The sequence below is a fragment of the Podarcis pityusensis genome, assembly GCF_964106645.2.
Source record: "Podarcis pityusensis genome assembly, chromosome: 5".
NCBI classification, from domain to species: domain Eukaryota; kingdom Metazoa; phylum Chordata; class Lepidosauria; order Squamata; family Lacertidae; genus Podarcis; species Podarcis pityusensis.
In genome coordinates, this window is record NC_138032.1 from 64,679,368 (window position 1) to 64,693,913 (window position 14,546).

The window sequence follows — 14,546 nt, forward strand, 5'->3', positions numbered from 1 at the left end:
CATCATATTTATTGTACTCAAAATTAGAGTGGTTAAAAAGATGTATTTTCCCACCTTTGGCATGCACCTTTATGAGTGAAGAATGAATTTGATCCATGTTAGTGGCTCTGAATATAGAAATTTGGTGGTAGTTGTTGCCATACTGACATAGAACTGAAAAGTATGTTTATATTTGACTCACAGGAGTTTGCAAAATAAGATGTGTGAAGAACGGTGTGATTGTGTCCTTTATTCATGATTCACACTACTTAAAATACAATTCGCACATTTTAAAAATGCACCCACATTAGAAAAGGATTCTGTGGAAAAGGTAATGGGAGATGTGACTCCATGTTGTATTACGCAGAAAGTGTGCCATGATGTGATCATGTATTTGCAATATTGGCCTTGGCTCAGGGGCAGAACTGTGTGATCCCTAAGTTGGCCCACATGCAGTGGGAACCACCTACGGAAGTTGATTGTGCATAGACAGGATTTTGTAATATCTAAAAACAGAGGCACTAGAAATCATGCCCTTTGCCCTTTGAGCTCTTCACTCAAATCTGCAGTGAAAGAACTGACTATGCTTATTCAGAGGTGAGGGAAAAATACTGAGTTATCACTTCACTCCCCAGGGTTAAGCTTTGGCACTGAAACAATAACAAAGGGTCTAGGGTTTAATCCTCACATTAAGCATTACAAAAAGCATATAGGTAAAGGTAAAGGTATCCCTGACCATTAGGTCCAGTCACTTTGGGGTTGGGGCGCTCATCTCACTCTATAGGCCGAGGGAGCGTCGCAGACAGCTTCTGGGTCATGTGGCCAGCATGACTAAGCCACTTCTGACAAACCAGAGCAGTGCACAGAAACACCATTTACCTTCCCGCCGGAGCGGTACCTATTTATCTACTTGCACTTTGACATGCTTTCGAACTGCTAAGTGGACAGGAGCTGGGACCGAACAGCAGGAGCATACAAGGATGCAAATCCTGCCTTAGCCACAAATTCAGGTGGGTGAATCACAATGGCTCCAATTCTAAGCATCCTTATTGGGGAGTAAGTCCTGTTGAATTAATTGGGACATACTTCTGAATAAATGTGCATAGGATTCAATTGTATTTATTGGCCTTGATTCTCCATCTGTGATTTTCCTACAAAACTCTGCATAGGAAATAAGGTGTAACGTGTACAGTGACTTGTACAAACACTGAAACCTGCAACTGACACAAGCTTATCGGTGTCCACATTGTGAGAACATACTGCAGAAAAACTTTATTGTGCAATCATTGCGTGACAGTTCAAACATAAGTCGCAAATTGTTATTGCACAGAAGGGATTTTGTAAAGTATGAAGTAGCCCTAATGACAGCATATTACTTCACAGGATTGGTGAAAGGGATAAAAATCAATCATTATGGGGAAATACAATTTGCAAATTACAACTATGTCAAGCACACACCAAGATGAAACAAGGGAGGATGTCCCCATCTGACACCCTTTTCCCTTTAGGTGCATCCATTTATTCTCTTTGTAAACTGTTTTGAGGTATTTACAACGAAATGGTCTTTACATTTTATGAAATAAACATAATCCACAGTGGCAGGAAAAGGACATGAAAGAGACCAAGAGATGAGGGTGCTAAAACCTGCACCAGGTAAAACTGGTGTCAGATGTGGATAAAGATCCCGAACAGATACTGTCAACAAACAAGGCTGGGAATGGGAGGTCTCTTGGGCAAGAGAGAATTTTTGACACCCATCAAGTGGAAATGGCATTTTCTGCAAGTAGGGACAGGTTGATGAGTGGGAAGGATATATTATTTTTAGTTAAAAACAAAAAAATCAGAACGAAACCATGCCTTTCAAACAGCTCGAGGGAGTCAGTAAACACGCTTATCCCTCTCACAGCAACCTGATATACTGTATATAACAATTCTGCCCCACTGAGAGACACGGCTGAGTGGAAATTTATTTGAATCGGGGGTTTCCTCAGTCCTAGTTCAATACTCCAAGCAATGCCCAGCAAGGACTTTTTGCTACTCTTTTACCAGGTTTGTCCGTTCCCCTCAAATGGCCTGTAACTTTTTAGCGTGTGAGTGTTGGGGGAGGGAGGCTTTGAGGGAATTGTGGCTCCCTAGCTGCCGACCAGGGCTCAGCAATCATCCCCATCCCTCCAGCTTAGCCTGCTTCACAGGGTCGTTGTGAGGGGAAACCCAAGAGCTGCGCCTTGAGCTCTTCAGCAGGAAAGAGCTGTCAAGAAGACGCGAGGCGTCCTGGGAACAAAAGGTCGCGGAGGGTTATTTCTCCACGTTTTGTCTTCCACGCGAGGGCGAGTTAAGGAGTCCCTTATGTGAGACACGAAGTGCGCGCGCGGAGGAGCGCGCTCGCGCTGGAATAGGCGCAATCCCGCCTCATGCACAGGCAAAAGCCGCGCGCGAGAGGGAGAAGGTGCCTCCTCAGGACACCGCCGCCGCCGCCGCCGCTCCAGCTCTGGAAGGAGCCGGGAACTCTGCGGCTGCCTCCGCCCCTTCTCGTCAGTCCTCCCTCTCTCCTGCGGAGGGCAGGACGCCTGCGCCGGGGAGGGCGGCGCATTCCGGGCGCCAGGGAGCCGCTGTGGGGAGGCATGAGCGAAGGCGGCGGGCGCTGAGAGTCTCCTCCCTGCCTCGCTCGCTCGCTCGCGCGCTGCAGGGGAGAGGAGGACAAAGAGGGAGCGGGCGAGGGGCCGCCTCCTCCTCCCCGTCGTCGTCGTCGCCGCCGTCGGTGCGGCCGCCATGGGGGAGCGGCTGCGAAGCCAAGCCGGCGTTTCCTCGGCGGCCGCGTCGGCCCCCACCCCCACCTGCTCGCTGCATAATGGGCTGCTGCACAACGGCTTCCACGGGCTGCCCAGCAATGGGGAGGCTCCCGCGCGCTCGCTGCTCTTCCGACAGGACCCGCCGGTGCCCAGCCAGGGCTCGCCGACGAAGAAATGCCGGACGCGCCGGAGGATGGACTCGGGCAAGAAAAACAGGCCACGTAAGTGAGGAATGCGGAGAAGGGCCCGCCTCGGGCTGGGGGGCAGCGCGGCTTGCCTTGCAAGCATGCACGTGCGCATGCATCTGTGCATCTCCAGGCGTGCAGGAGCCCTCTGCATCGCGTGATGCAGCGCAGGCCAGGCTGTTTCAGTCGTGTGGCAAGCAGCCCTGAGTCACCACCATTCGGCCACCTCGGGGCGGGGGGGGGGCTGCCTTGTGAATGAGGCGAGGGCGCTTCTTGGCTGCTGGCTTGCTCACGTGTGTGCTGTCAAATGTGATTGCCCGTGACGAAATCCAAGGCTTGAAGAGCAACGATTTGATTGCTTAGCTGGCTGCAGATAATAATCTCATATACATGCACATATATATGCATATGTATATACTGTGTGTGTATGTATATACACCCACCCACCCATACATACATACATACATACATACAGTATTTTAAGGCAGGAAGGAGGTAAGATTAGAAAGGCTGATTTGCCCTACTAGCGCGCTCGTTATGCCTTTTTCTGCCTTAAAGGACCCAATCGTTCCTTCTCATTGTTTGGTTTTCTCTCCAAAGAGCTCCTCCTGCGCGCGCGCTCCGCCAGCGGCGTGCGGCAGCCTCCTGCTCGAACGCACAACAATCAGTTCATTAAGTACTGTTTCGCTCCGACCAATAGGGCCGCACTCCCGGCGATCACACCCACTGATACCACGTAGGCCGGTCCCGCGGCCGACCAATGAGGAGGCCGGGAGGGAGTGGGCTTGCCTCGGTTTCTACACGGCTGAGTGCAAGTCGCTAAAATGAGAGATTTCTCAATTTACAGCCTGCATAAATGTGACCTTGCTAAAGCGGATGCCGATTGTTGGGGGTGTAAAAGACGCGCAGGCTTGGATTGTCAGCCTCCTGGAAGCCGGCTCTCTGTGCCTTTTAGCAGCTCAAAATGAAGCTTATAATTGATGAGAGGCATTGTAAGTAAATGGCACTGGCAGTTGAACTTCTTTCTCTCTTTGCCTTCCATTAAATTTAGGGAAAGCATTTTAAGAAAAGAGGAAGGTTTTGATTAGGTGGCAGAGTTAAACTCCAGTAGGTGAGACTGTTTTGGATGAGTGGGTTTTAGTTGATAATCAGTTGGCTCTTTTTCACCCCTGTGGTTCTATGCAATTTGTTTCCTTTTTTATTTATAATGCAGAAATAATCTGAGCTCTCTGAGATTCACCTGATCTGCACGCATCTTGGGGCTCATGTATGTGTGTGATTCCCCCCCCCAAAAAAGTGAATAATCAAGAATAATTAGAAATTCATAGCATATTTTGCCCCTAAAGGGGGCCTTGGAAATGACTGAAATGGTGAGATTAATTGCCTGTTCCTAATTTTGTTTACATGGAAGCCAAACCCATTGTTTTGAGTGGGACTTGCTGGTTGGTATGTTTAGGATTAACAGCATTGAGCTGCAATGTAGACTTGTCATTCTTCTGCTTGTTTGTTTGTTTGTTTGTTTTAAGGAAAGCCAACCACCACTCTGGATAACTTGCTGAGCCAGAAAATGTGCACTCATACTCCCATTGAAAACAAATACTCGAGAGTTTATTGTTATCTCATTATGTAGCATCATCGATGCATGATGAGAGAGAGCAGGCTAGTATGAGAGATCAGTTCTATAGCTGGGTAAGAGATAGAAATGATAAAGTAAACCTGAGCACATGGGAATCACATATTCACTGGAGCTGAGGTTTAAATCCTGTTTCACACATGGATTTATTTATTATGGCTGACAGCACAAATACAGAAATTGCATCTCATCTAAAGATGAGTGTTTTGCCACTGACTATTGTGGTATCAGAATTTCATGAGCTGCTTTGGATGAATATCTTACTTCTGTAAATAATGCACAGCCCTACTGTGGTGATTAAGCCTAACTCTTTAAGGTGGAACATACTCATCTTAAAAAAGGCAAAATTTCCAAAGATACTGTTCATTCTGATGCAGGTAAGTTAGTAAGACTACATGGAGTCACTCAAGTGCCAATTGACTTTCCCCCCCTCTGGAGTTGATGGGTCTGTGTCAGTGCCATTTTTTCTATTTCATTTCCTACAGTAATTTAAAAAATAGGAAAAAATATGCCCTACTATCTGGAATACTGTCTGTCTGCAGGTTTACAGAGCTGGCCTACAACATCCTCCCCCTCCCAATTTTGTTTACTATGGGTTGCATCTGACTAAAGTCATGCTCAGAGTAAATTTATTAAAATAAACATTCTTAAGTTAGTCTTTGTTAACTTAAATCCGTTGATTCCAGTGGGTCTACCCTGAGTATGAGTTAGATAGCACCCTGAAGGTGTATGTTTCTTTCTATATATCAAGCAAAACTAAAAAAAGTTTTGCATTGTGAATTTGGTCATTTGATTTCTGTAGATTGTACATGTAATCTTCAAACCTGGCTTGAGTAAGCAAAGGTGAAAGGAAACGTTCTAATTCCCTTTTGTTCAGTTGTTGTTAATATCATGTTTAAACATTGTGTTTAAGAAAAATAGTCAAAGACAATGTTTCATTTCATCTTCAACAAATGCAAAGCGGGATGTTTTTATTTCTCTTTCCTCCTGATTTTAATGTATATATGTGGGGTATATTGTCTGTTTGGTTGTAAATCACTTTGTGTTGTCCTGGGCAAGATAAAGCAACTGACAAATTTAATAAACAAATGAAATAAATATTAGGCCAGTACGTTTGTGCTGATAATGTTAGTTCCAGTTTATACTCAAATGCAAAGGTGTGTTTTTTTTAAAAAAAAAATTGCAAAACAGGTTGCAACTTCTGTTGTTTTACATAGACCTTAAAGATACAATAACATATTATTTTAATACTTTTTTCTGAAGAGAATGGGCAAAAATAATGTAAAATGACAGTACAGAATCTTTACACTGAGATACATTTGGGCCAGCTCGGAAAAAAAGCTCTGGGTGATTCTTCCTGGCCCTCATTAATAAACTAAAATAGAGAGTTGGCACTGAACAGATCTGAGTAGAACATAACAATGAAAAATCCAGTCTTACTGGTTTAATGTGATTATTCAACATTGGCCTGCAAAGGTGCTTGTTAGCTATGTATGTTAAAGGGTGCAATGAAAATTGCATCAGCTGATTTGTGGGAAGGGAACTTTCCCACATGGCACAAAACATTATTTTTTCAGTGTCAAGAAAAAAATCAATCCTGTTATAATGCCAGAGCTATATGGGAATTAAATGTACACTAGTTGAGATCTCTCTTTTTTTGGTAGCAAGCAGCATGGAAACCCAGACCTGTGGAGAAAGAAGGTTACTTGAAATAAATGGAGCTCATGTTGCGTTATGTTGAAACTCTGGTTGGATTCAACAGATATATTCCATTGCATTGTGATGGAACATTCATTACTGGTCTCAAGATGGAAATTGTGGTGATCTCAGGCTGGGTAGCCAGGTGATGTCTATGGGTTGCATCTCTTTAAAGCAGGGGTTGTCAACCTGGTCCCTACCGCCCACTAGTGGTAGGATTCTAGGTGGGCGGTAGGGGGTTCTGTGGCACAAGCTGAATTCTTCCATCGAGCACTGGTGGGTGGTAAGGAAATTTTTACCATCAAGAAAGATGCAGTAGTGGGCAGTAGGTATAAAAAGGTTGACTACCCCTGCTTTAGAGTGTTTATTTTATTCAACCTACTTGTGGTTCAGGGTTCCCTTGTGCAGCAGCTTCTTAGAGAGTGCTCACAGTTCTTCAGTGCATGCCATGGGGTCAGGCATGCATCCCAGTTCTGGAGAAAGAACTCTGAGCTGCCTAGCTTCCTTGCAGAGACTGGTCATAGCCACCTCCTTGGGCAGAGGGAAAAAATAAGAGAAAGAGTTATCCAATAGCAGCAGTGGCAGGTGGTACTGTTGTAGTTCGTTTTGCTTTCTTCTCAAAACTATAACTTCTCAAAAGTTATTTTTTAATCAGACATTCCCTGGATGAGCTGAGCTCTTCTAGCTTGCATGTGCCCAAGGTTCATTGCACAAATTACCTTGAAGGGTGGGGAATATAGAGAGATGCAGATTTGAGTCCAGTGCTTTGAATCAGGGCAGGGCTGACCAGCTCTTTATGCATACGAATAGGCCCATATCTGTTTGTGTATAGAATTGTCCTTGAGTCTATATTCTTCCCTGCCTGCCAGAAAGCACTTTTTCCGGAGTGGCAGTATGCAACTGCTTTTCATGCTTTGTGTACCTTGGCTACCAAAACAAACTCTTAAAAAAAAAAAAAAAAAAAGCCTGTACAGAAACTGGCTGCAAACCAATGCAAATGAAGTAGCCTTATCTGAGGATTCAAGTGTTAATGCTTTTGAATGTTCCCTTTCATGCCCCAGGATTATAATTTAGTTGAGTAGTTCTAGTCAAATAAATGCTGCACGTATTTCCATTTTCTGTGCCCTCCTCACAAAAAAACCAAGAGGGTTTTTCATTGGTGGTGGTGGTGGTGATAATGGTGTTATTACCTATAAAATGCTCAGAAATTCTGCATCTCTGCGGAGAGCAGAGTTGACCGTAAGACTTTCCAGTGCTTCAAACTTATTTCAGTGTGCTGGCAATCATTCGTAAAACCCTAAATAGCCCGGGTCCTGCACACCCAGAAGACTGCCCTCACTCTTATATTTTATTATGATATTAATGATTCTCTTAAATATTCAATCCAGTCCATAGGCTTCCCTTCAACTTTGAAACTACTGTATTTTTTGCTCTATAAGACTCACTTTTTCCCTCCTAAAATGTAAGGGGAAATGTGTGTGCGTCTTATGAAGCGAATGCAGGCTGCGCAGCTATCCCAGAAGCCAGAACAGCAAGAGGGATCGCTGCTTTCGCTGCGCAGCGATCCCTCTTGCTGTTCTGGCTTCTGGGATTCAGAATATTTTTTTTCTTGTTTTCCTCCTCCAAAAACTAGGTGCGTCTTGTGGTCTGGTGCATCTTATAGAGCGAAAAATACAGTATCTTTTTCTAGAGGCTTGAATAAAACCACTGATGGGAAGGAGAATAGTGGGGGGGGGGGGAGGGAAATGGCATTTTGTCGCCCATCCTAAGCCCTCAGAACCCTGATCACATTGCAGAGGGTTGGACTAGATGACCCTTGGAGTCCCTTCCAATGCTACAATCCTGTGATTCCATAAATCCAATCAAATAATTCCTCATTCTAGAAAGCACTTTAACAACCCTAAACTGGACAGTGTTAGGCATTTTTTGTATCGGTGAAGTAGTCTAGGCTTGATTCTAACCTGCATCATGTGTACAGTGGTACCTTGGATTACATACGCTTCAGGTTACATACGTTTCAGGTTACAGACTCCGCTAACCCAGAAATAGTACCTCAGGTTAAGAACTTTGCTTCAGGATGAGAACAGAAATCGTGTGGCGGCGGCGCGGCGGCAGCAGGGGGCCCCATTAGCTAAAGTGGTGCTTCAGGTTAAGAACAGTTTCAGGTTAAGAACGGACCTCTGGAACGAATTAAGTACTTAACCCGAGGTACCACTGTATATGTATGAATGATGCATCTGTATATATATGAGTGATGCAGGGCAGATTAAACATCATAGGCAGAACTGTCATGAAAATGCAAACCCAATGGTGTTCAACAGAGTCCTTGTGTTCTGCTGCAAGTCACCAAATCTGATCAAGAGAACTAGCTTATTGGTGGTGACTGTTATTATTTATTACCCACCTTGAGGTTAGGTGTGTCCTAAGTACTTGTTAGGCAAGTGATTACATCAGGACTGGAGGGGGAAGCTGTGTCATCCCTCACAACCATGTACTTATTGTTGTTATTATTACCCCATTTCTTACCTGCCTTTCACCATAAGACCCCAGAGCAAGTTACAGCAATTTAAAACTATAATATTAAAAACAGCTTAAAACAGATTGCAGTCGCAGGAATAGGGTGAGAGGTGCAGTCTTCCACTTCTGACTTCCTGCACTTCTTGACTGCATGGTAGACGACTTGCAATGTGTTGCAATAACAAATGACCTGGTGTGATCTTATCGTGTGCAGTCTGAACATTAAAGTAATGTGTGATGTGCAGCAGGCTTTGCTTTGTTGTTTGATTCATGTCTGCATGTAAAGATCTAAAAAATAATAATATATGAATGAAAATGTAAGCATGCATTTTCTGGGGCGATAACCTTGTTGCTATGCACAGGGTTTTCCAGCAAGGGAGAAAAAGTCATGAACTTCGTACATAAAGATCTCACCCTTGTAGGCCATCTAGATAATTGCAGAACTACCCATTTCTTGCTCTATACCCTCAATCAGTAAAGTAGATTAGAATTCCCTACTCCAAATCTAGATAGCACACACAGCTTGACTGTTTCCCCCCCTTCCCAATTCTGGACAATTAGTCCAGTTTAAAGTGCACCCGGGAACTGTGTTAAAGGTACTCTCACAGTATCCACAAATGAACTTTCCCCTAGATTGTCCAGCTGTTAGCAGCCATCAAGTTAAGTGATCCTTGTAATCTTTTAGATACCTCCTGTTTGCTTTAGACCTCCTTCCCATTGAGGTGGCAAACATGGGTTTGAGCTGTACCACTTCAAATAGCACGAGGGGCTCACATGATTGAATTGTCCAGAAAAAAGAACTTCCCTGCACATAGGAAGCTAGATGTCAAGAGAAGGCCTTCCAACCTAGCCTAAGCTTATGGAGGGGGGGAATTCCTTTTTTATGTAGGATTCTACCCCCCCATGGGCATACCATCATACATGCCCCCACCCCCAAAAGTATATGACTTTGAGAACTAAGCCACAGTCATATGCTTTTTCTTTGAATGGTTAAGAGCGCCCAGAGTTGGAAGAGAACTTTGAGATCGTCTAATCCAGGCATGGTCAAACTTGGCCCTCCAGATGTTTTGGGACTGCAACTCCCATCATCCCTAGCTGACAGGACCAGTGGTCAGGGATGATGGGAATTGTAGTCCCAAAACATCTGGAGGGCCAAGGTTGGCCATGCCTGGTCTAATCCAGCCCCTGCCTGAATGCAGGATGTGTAATGGAGGCTGCAACTATGTTATCCCATTGAGTCTCTTCTAAATACCTCTTGTCAAATGAGAGCCCATCACTGCCCTTGCGCTTCCCCTCAGACCTTAAACCCTCACAACTGGAGGTTTTGAAACTTTTATTGATGGGCACAAGACGTTGGACATAACATTATGATGGCTGACTGGGAGCAGTTATGGACCACAGGTATGAAATTTACGGCATGTAATGCCTTAAGAGAGAACTTAATGAAAATGATTTATAGGTGGTACATGACACCAGTCAAGCTTGCAAAAATTTACCATTTGCCCAATAATAAATGTTGGAAATGTAAAGAGACTGAAGGTACATTCTTTCACCTTTGGTGGACATGCCCAAGGTTTAAGACATTCTGGGAGATGATTTATAATGAAATGAAAAAGGTACTCAAATATACCTTCCTGAAGAAACCAGAGGCCTTTCTCCTGGGCATGGTCGGCCAATTGGTGCCAAAGAAGGATTGAATTTTTTTTATGTATGCAACAACAGCAGCAAGAATACTTATTGCGAAGTATTGGAAAACACAAGATTTACCCACCCGGGAAGAATGGCAGATGAAGTTGATGGACTATATGGAAATGGCGGAAATGACTGGCAGAATCTGAGATCAGGGAGAAGAATCGGTGGAAGAAGACTGGAAAAAGTTTAAAGATTATTTACAGAAACATTGTAAAATTAATGAATGTTAGAAAAATGTTGGAATGAAGTTATATGGCTTTAGTAGAAATGTTATAAGGAATTAAGTATAAATAGATTAATAGAGCATTAAAGGGAAAAATAAGGTTAGAATGAGTTAAGATAATTATAGGATAGAAAACAGAGGAAGATGGAAAGGAATTGCTGAAACAACTAACAGAAGTGGAATACAAAAAGGGAGGTGTGAGGAGGTCGTGGAAACAAGTGAACGAAAAATAAGACAATGAAATGGTTTTGTTTTTGTTTTATTAGTTTTATGTGTTAGTGTTTTGTAGTGTTTTTGTATTGTATTGCATTGTTTTTTTATTTTTTATTTTTATGTTTTTTCTTTTGCAGTGTTGTGTTTAAATTGTTGGAAAATTAATAAATAAGTTTCATATATATGAAACTTTTATTGATGAAGTCGGTGTAGCATCCCAGTGTGTGTCTACAGGTTACAAGCAGGTAAAACATGACAGAGCAGTAAAATACGTACATGTGTAGGCTTACCTGAGATGTTGATCCGATACTTGGCATGGCCCCCACACTCTTCCTTTTGAAGAGCAAGGTGTGCACAGCTTATTCACATGCTTGATCTCCTGAGCCTCCGGGCTGGGCAAGCAAACAGGAACTCCTCCATAGAGGCTGGGCTAGCATGGCCTGCTCACTAAGGCGCCTCTGCGTCCTTGGGAGATGGAGGTTGTGTTGATATAGCCTACTCATAGTTGGGCTTGAACCCAGGCACTGGAGCCACCGCCGCAGCTGGTGATGTATCACTTGGGGTTTTCGATGCCACGGAGGCAGGCTGCTCTTCTGACAGGGCCCTTCCTCTGAATCCAGATCTCCCAATCCTCTGGGACCTTCCCCTGGGTCAGAATCCTATAATGGCGCCAAGTTATCACCCCCTCCCACCCCACTAGGATTTCCCCTTGTTCAGCCTCTCCTGGCTCCTTCCACTTACTCTCGTCATCCAGCCACCCTCTTCATGATGACAATCACCTCCTGAGGCATCCTGTTTCATTGTGGATCAACCCTTAGCATTCAGAAGTTTTTCCTAACTCTTAGCTGAACTCTGCTGCCTCCTTAATAATTTCCCACCTGTTAGTTCTAGTCTTGCCTTCTGGTGCAGCCCAGAACAAGTTCCCCCTTCTACCTGGCAGTTGTTTTCCATTGTCTAAAAGGTCAAACATATCCAGCTCCTACTGTTGTTCCTCACATAGGTTTTTGAACCCTTTGACATCCTCCTCCTCCTCCTCCTACTTCACCATTCCACAGTTTTATAAAAGCCTTTCCCAGTCGGGCACATTTTTAGATTAGTGGGGAGGGAACTCTGGCCTGCAGATCTATTTAGGGCTGCCCATTTGGCCATTTCAACCAAGCCCTGCCCACCTGTCCGAGATGGAGGAGGTAAGGATTCAGACTACCAGTTGGAGCCAGTTCCCCACTCCTGCATTAGATATTTTGGACTACAACTCCCACCTGCTCCAGCAAGCACTGGCCTGTCAGCTGAGGCTGATGGGAGTTGTAGTTTTTTAAAAAGGCAGGCAGATACTTAGAACTGGGTTGTGCCAGTGCAAGTTCCTATAGCCTGGTTCAACATGAAATAACAACAGTAGTGGACACCTTCTCCCATCTCTCAGGATTTTGTTAAAATAATGAGACTAGGCACAGGAATTGCTAACAAGTTCTTTTGAACAGATGAGAAGTAAAAAGAAGCAATCCCAAACAATGCAAGGAATAATGGTGGTATGATAATTTTAGATAATATAAAATATTCAGCGATTTCTTTTAAAAGACAGTTGTACAGTGCTAACATTTTAATTGGATTTGTTAATAATGGGTGTGTGACGATTCAGTGAGAAGTTGCCAAGGGTGTGGGGTGGGGTGTAACTTCTCCAATGCCATGGGAATTTCACAGCATTAAAGGCATCTTTTAAATCTTATTTTCAATCCTAAAGGAAGGATGCTCTTAAAAAACAACAACCAACAACAATTCCAAACCCAGGAAAACTAATAATCTTAGGATATTCAGGTGCTATCCACAAGCTGAAACCTGTGACTTGTCATGTTACAGTTATTGTAATGAAATAAATATTAACCAGTGTGGTACAGTAAGCATATGGTATTGGCCTGGGGTTCAGTTTCCATTTGGCCACAAAACTCAGCCTAGCCTATGTTTATGATTGTTGCTCCCTGATTTCCTGCGAGATGGGAAGACAGTAGAAATATAAATAGGATAAAATAATGGTAGTAAGCCAGAATGTCTGGAATCAGAATGGGTTTTATCAGTTTAATGTCTATTACGTATATGAGAGAAGACGTTAAACCCAAATAGATCTATGTACTCTGTTCCCAACGAAATTGTTGCTGGAAGAAATAGAATTGTCTTTCAGAAAGCTTTTGGCCTGTCTTCTTCAATGTGTGCCCCCAAAGGCCTTGCTTGGAGAGTAGGTCAGGATGAGCTAATCCAGTGTGGCAATGGATATATACACATGGCACATGGGAATACATAGCACGTCAGGAGCTGCAACCCTCCAACAGTTTGACTTCACCCCCGAAGGCGCACTCTTCCATCGCCTCCAAGACAGATGGATGCCAACAAGCAATTAACATAACTGCAATACCACCGTCCAGTGTCTTGTTTGTGTACTATAATTTCTCTGCTGCCCTCATGTGGATTTTAAAGCTTGCGTGCCCTTGATAGGTCAGTCATATGATTTCCTCTCTGCAGTTCAAATTCCTTTGTGTTGGATTAATGGCTTGCAAGTAGTGTAGGAATTAATACGACTCCTAACACCGGGGGCCTGCAAGTTGTTTGTGCTGACACCGGCAAGCAAACTGAAATGTGCTTTAGGTGATAGATGGTGAAAGAGGGAAATCGAAATCCTTTTCTCTCTTTGTCTGCCCCCAAATGGAAGAGAAGAGGCAGCTACTCTTTACACAGAACATAAAACAAGCCCACTGTCAAGAACGGACTGAGTAAGCTCTCAGGATCTCTTTGCTTGCTCTTAAAAATTGAGAAGAGTGGAAACCCAGGTCAAAATACACTTGCGTTTCTGTTTGTAGCAAGATGTATGTACTTCCCAACAATGGGAGAATCCCTCTTCCTCTTTTGCAAAGGGAAGAGGAACTGCAAGACACTGAAAGGGCTCAGGTGGGTTCAACTCGTAGCATCTCCAGGAAGGGCCCCCTGCCAGAAACCCTGGAGAGTCGCTGCCTGTCAGTGTAGACAATACTGAGCTGCATGGATCAATGGTCTGACTCAAGGCATCTTCCTGTGTTCAGACAGGTTCCATTTGCGCAGCTTATGCATGAGGTCAGGTCATTGTAGCCATAAGCTATGATCCAGAGAGAGAGAGCGCACCTACTGTGTCTGCACAGGCTGTAGCTTGATGCAAAGTTTGCATTGGCACAACTGGATGTCATTTATTTACACTGTTCACTTTCCTCCCCTCTTGCGTGTCTCAGTAAACAGAAGCTGTGTTTTGAAATTTCCCTGAATTTAAAGTTCACCGTACAGGAATGGTGGAGTAGCACTGAAGTGCAGGTGTAGACTGTGCCAGGCTCCAGGTGGTAAGGACAGGCCTTCCAATCAATGGTGGCCATGGATTTGTATAGATTCAAGTATAGCTTTAAGCTTTCTCATCAGTAGATGAGACTAACTTATGCTGGCTCTGCATTTTCATTTTGGTGAACACCTGTTGCCAGAGGAACTCTTTCGCTGTGGTGCAAATGGGCAAGTTCCTTTAATTTGCCATCCACAAATAATTAAGTCGATAGAGCGAGTGTGAATTTACCTGTAATTAGAGTTCTTGGTTGCTTAAAAACCAGGATTTG

At 43.9% G+C, this 14,546-nt stretch overlaps 1 protein-coding gene across 3 annotated transcripts in view; it reads left to right on the forward strand.

Moving 5' to 3' along the window:
• Window positions 1-2,470: 2,470 nt before the first annotated feature.
• Window positions 2,471-14,546, forward strand: part of PANK1 (pantothenate kinase 1) — a 32,218-nt gene continuing 20,142 nt past the window's right edge. The window contains exon 1 of one of the 3 annotated variants that reach the window (XR_013986078.1): window positions 2,471-2,989. Coding sequence is in view for 2 of the 3 variants with exons in the window: in XM_081004572.1 (XP_080860698.1) it covers window positions 2,749-2,989 (241 nt within the window). In the remaining variant the exon portion in view is untranslated. Of the gene's footprint in view, window positions 2,990-3,786; window positions 3,946-14,546 lie in introns of those variants that run through there. The other 2 variants (XM_081004572.1, XM_081004573.1) reach the window with 2 other exon arrangements.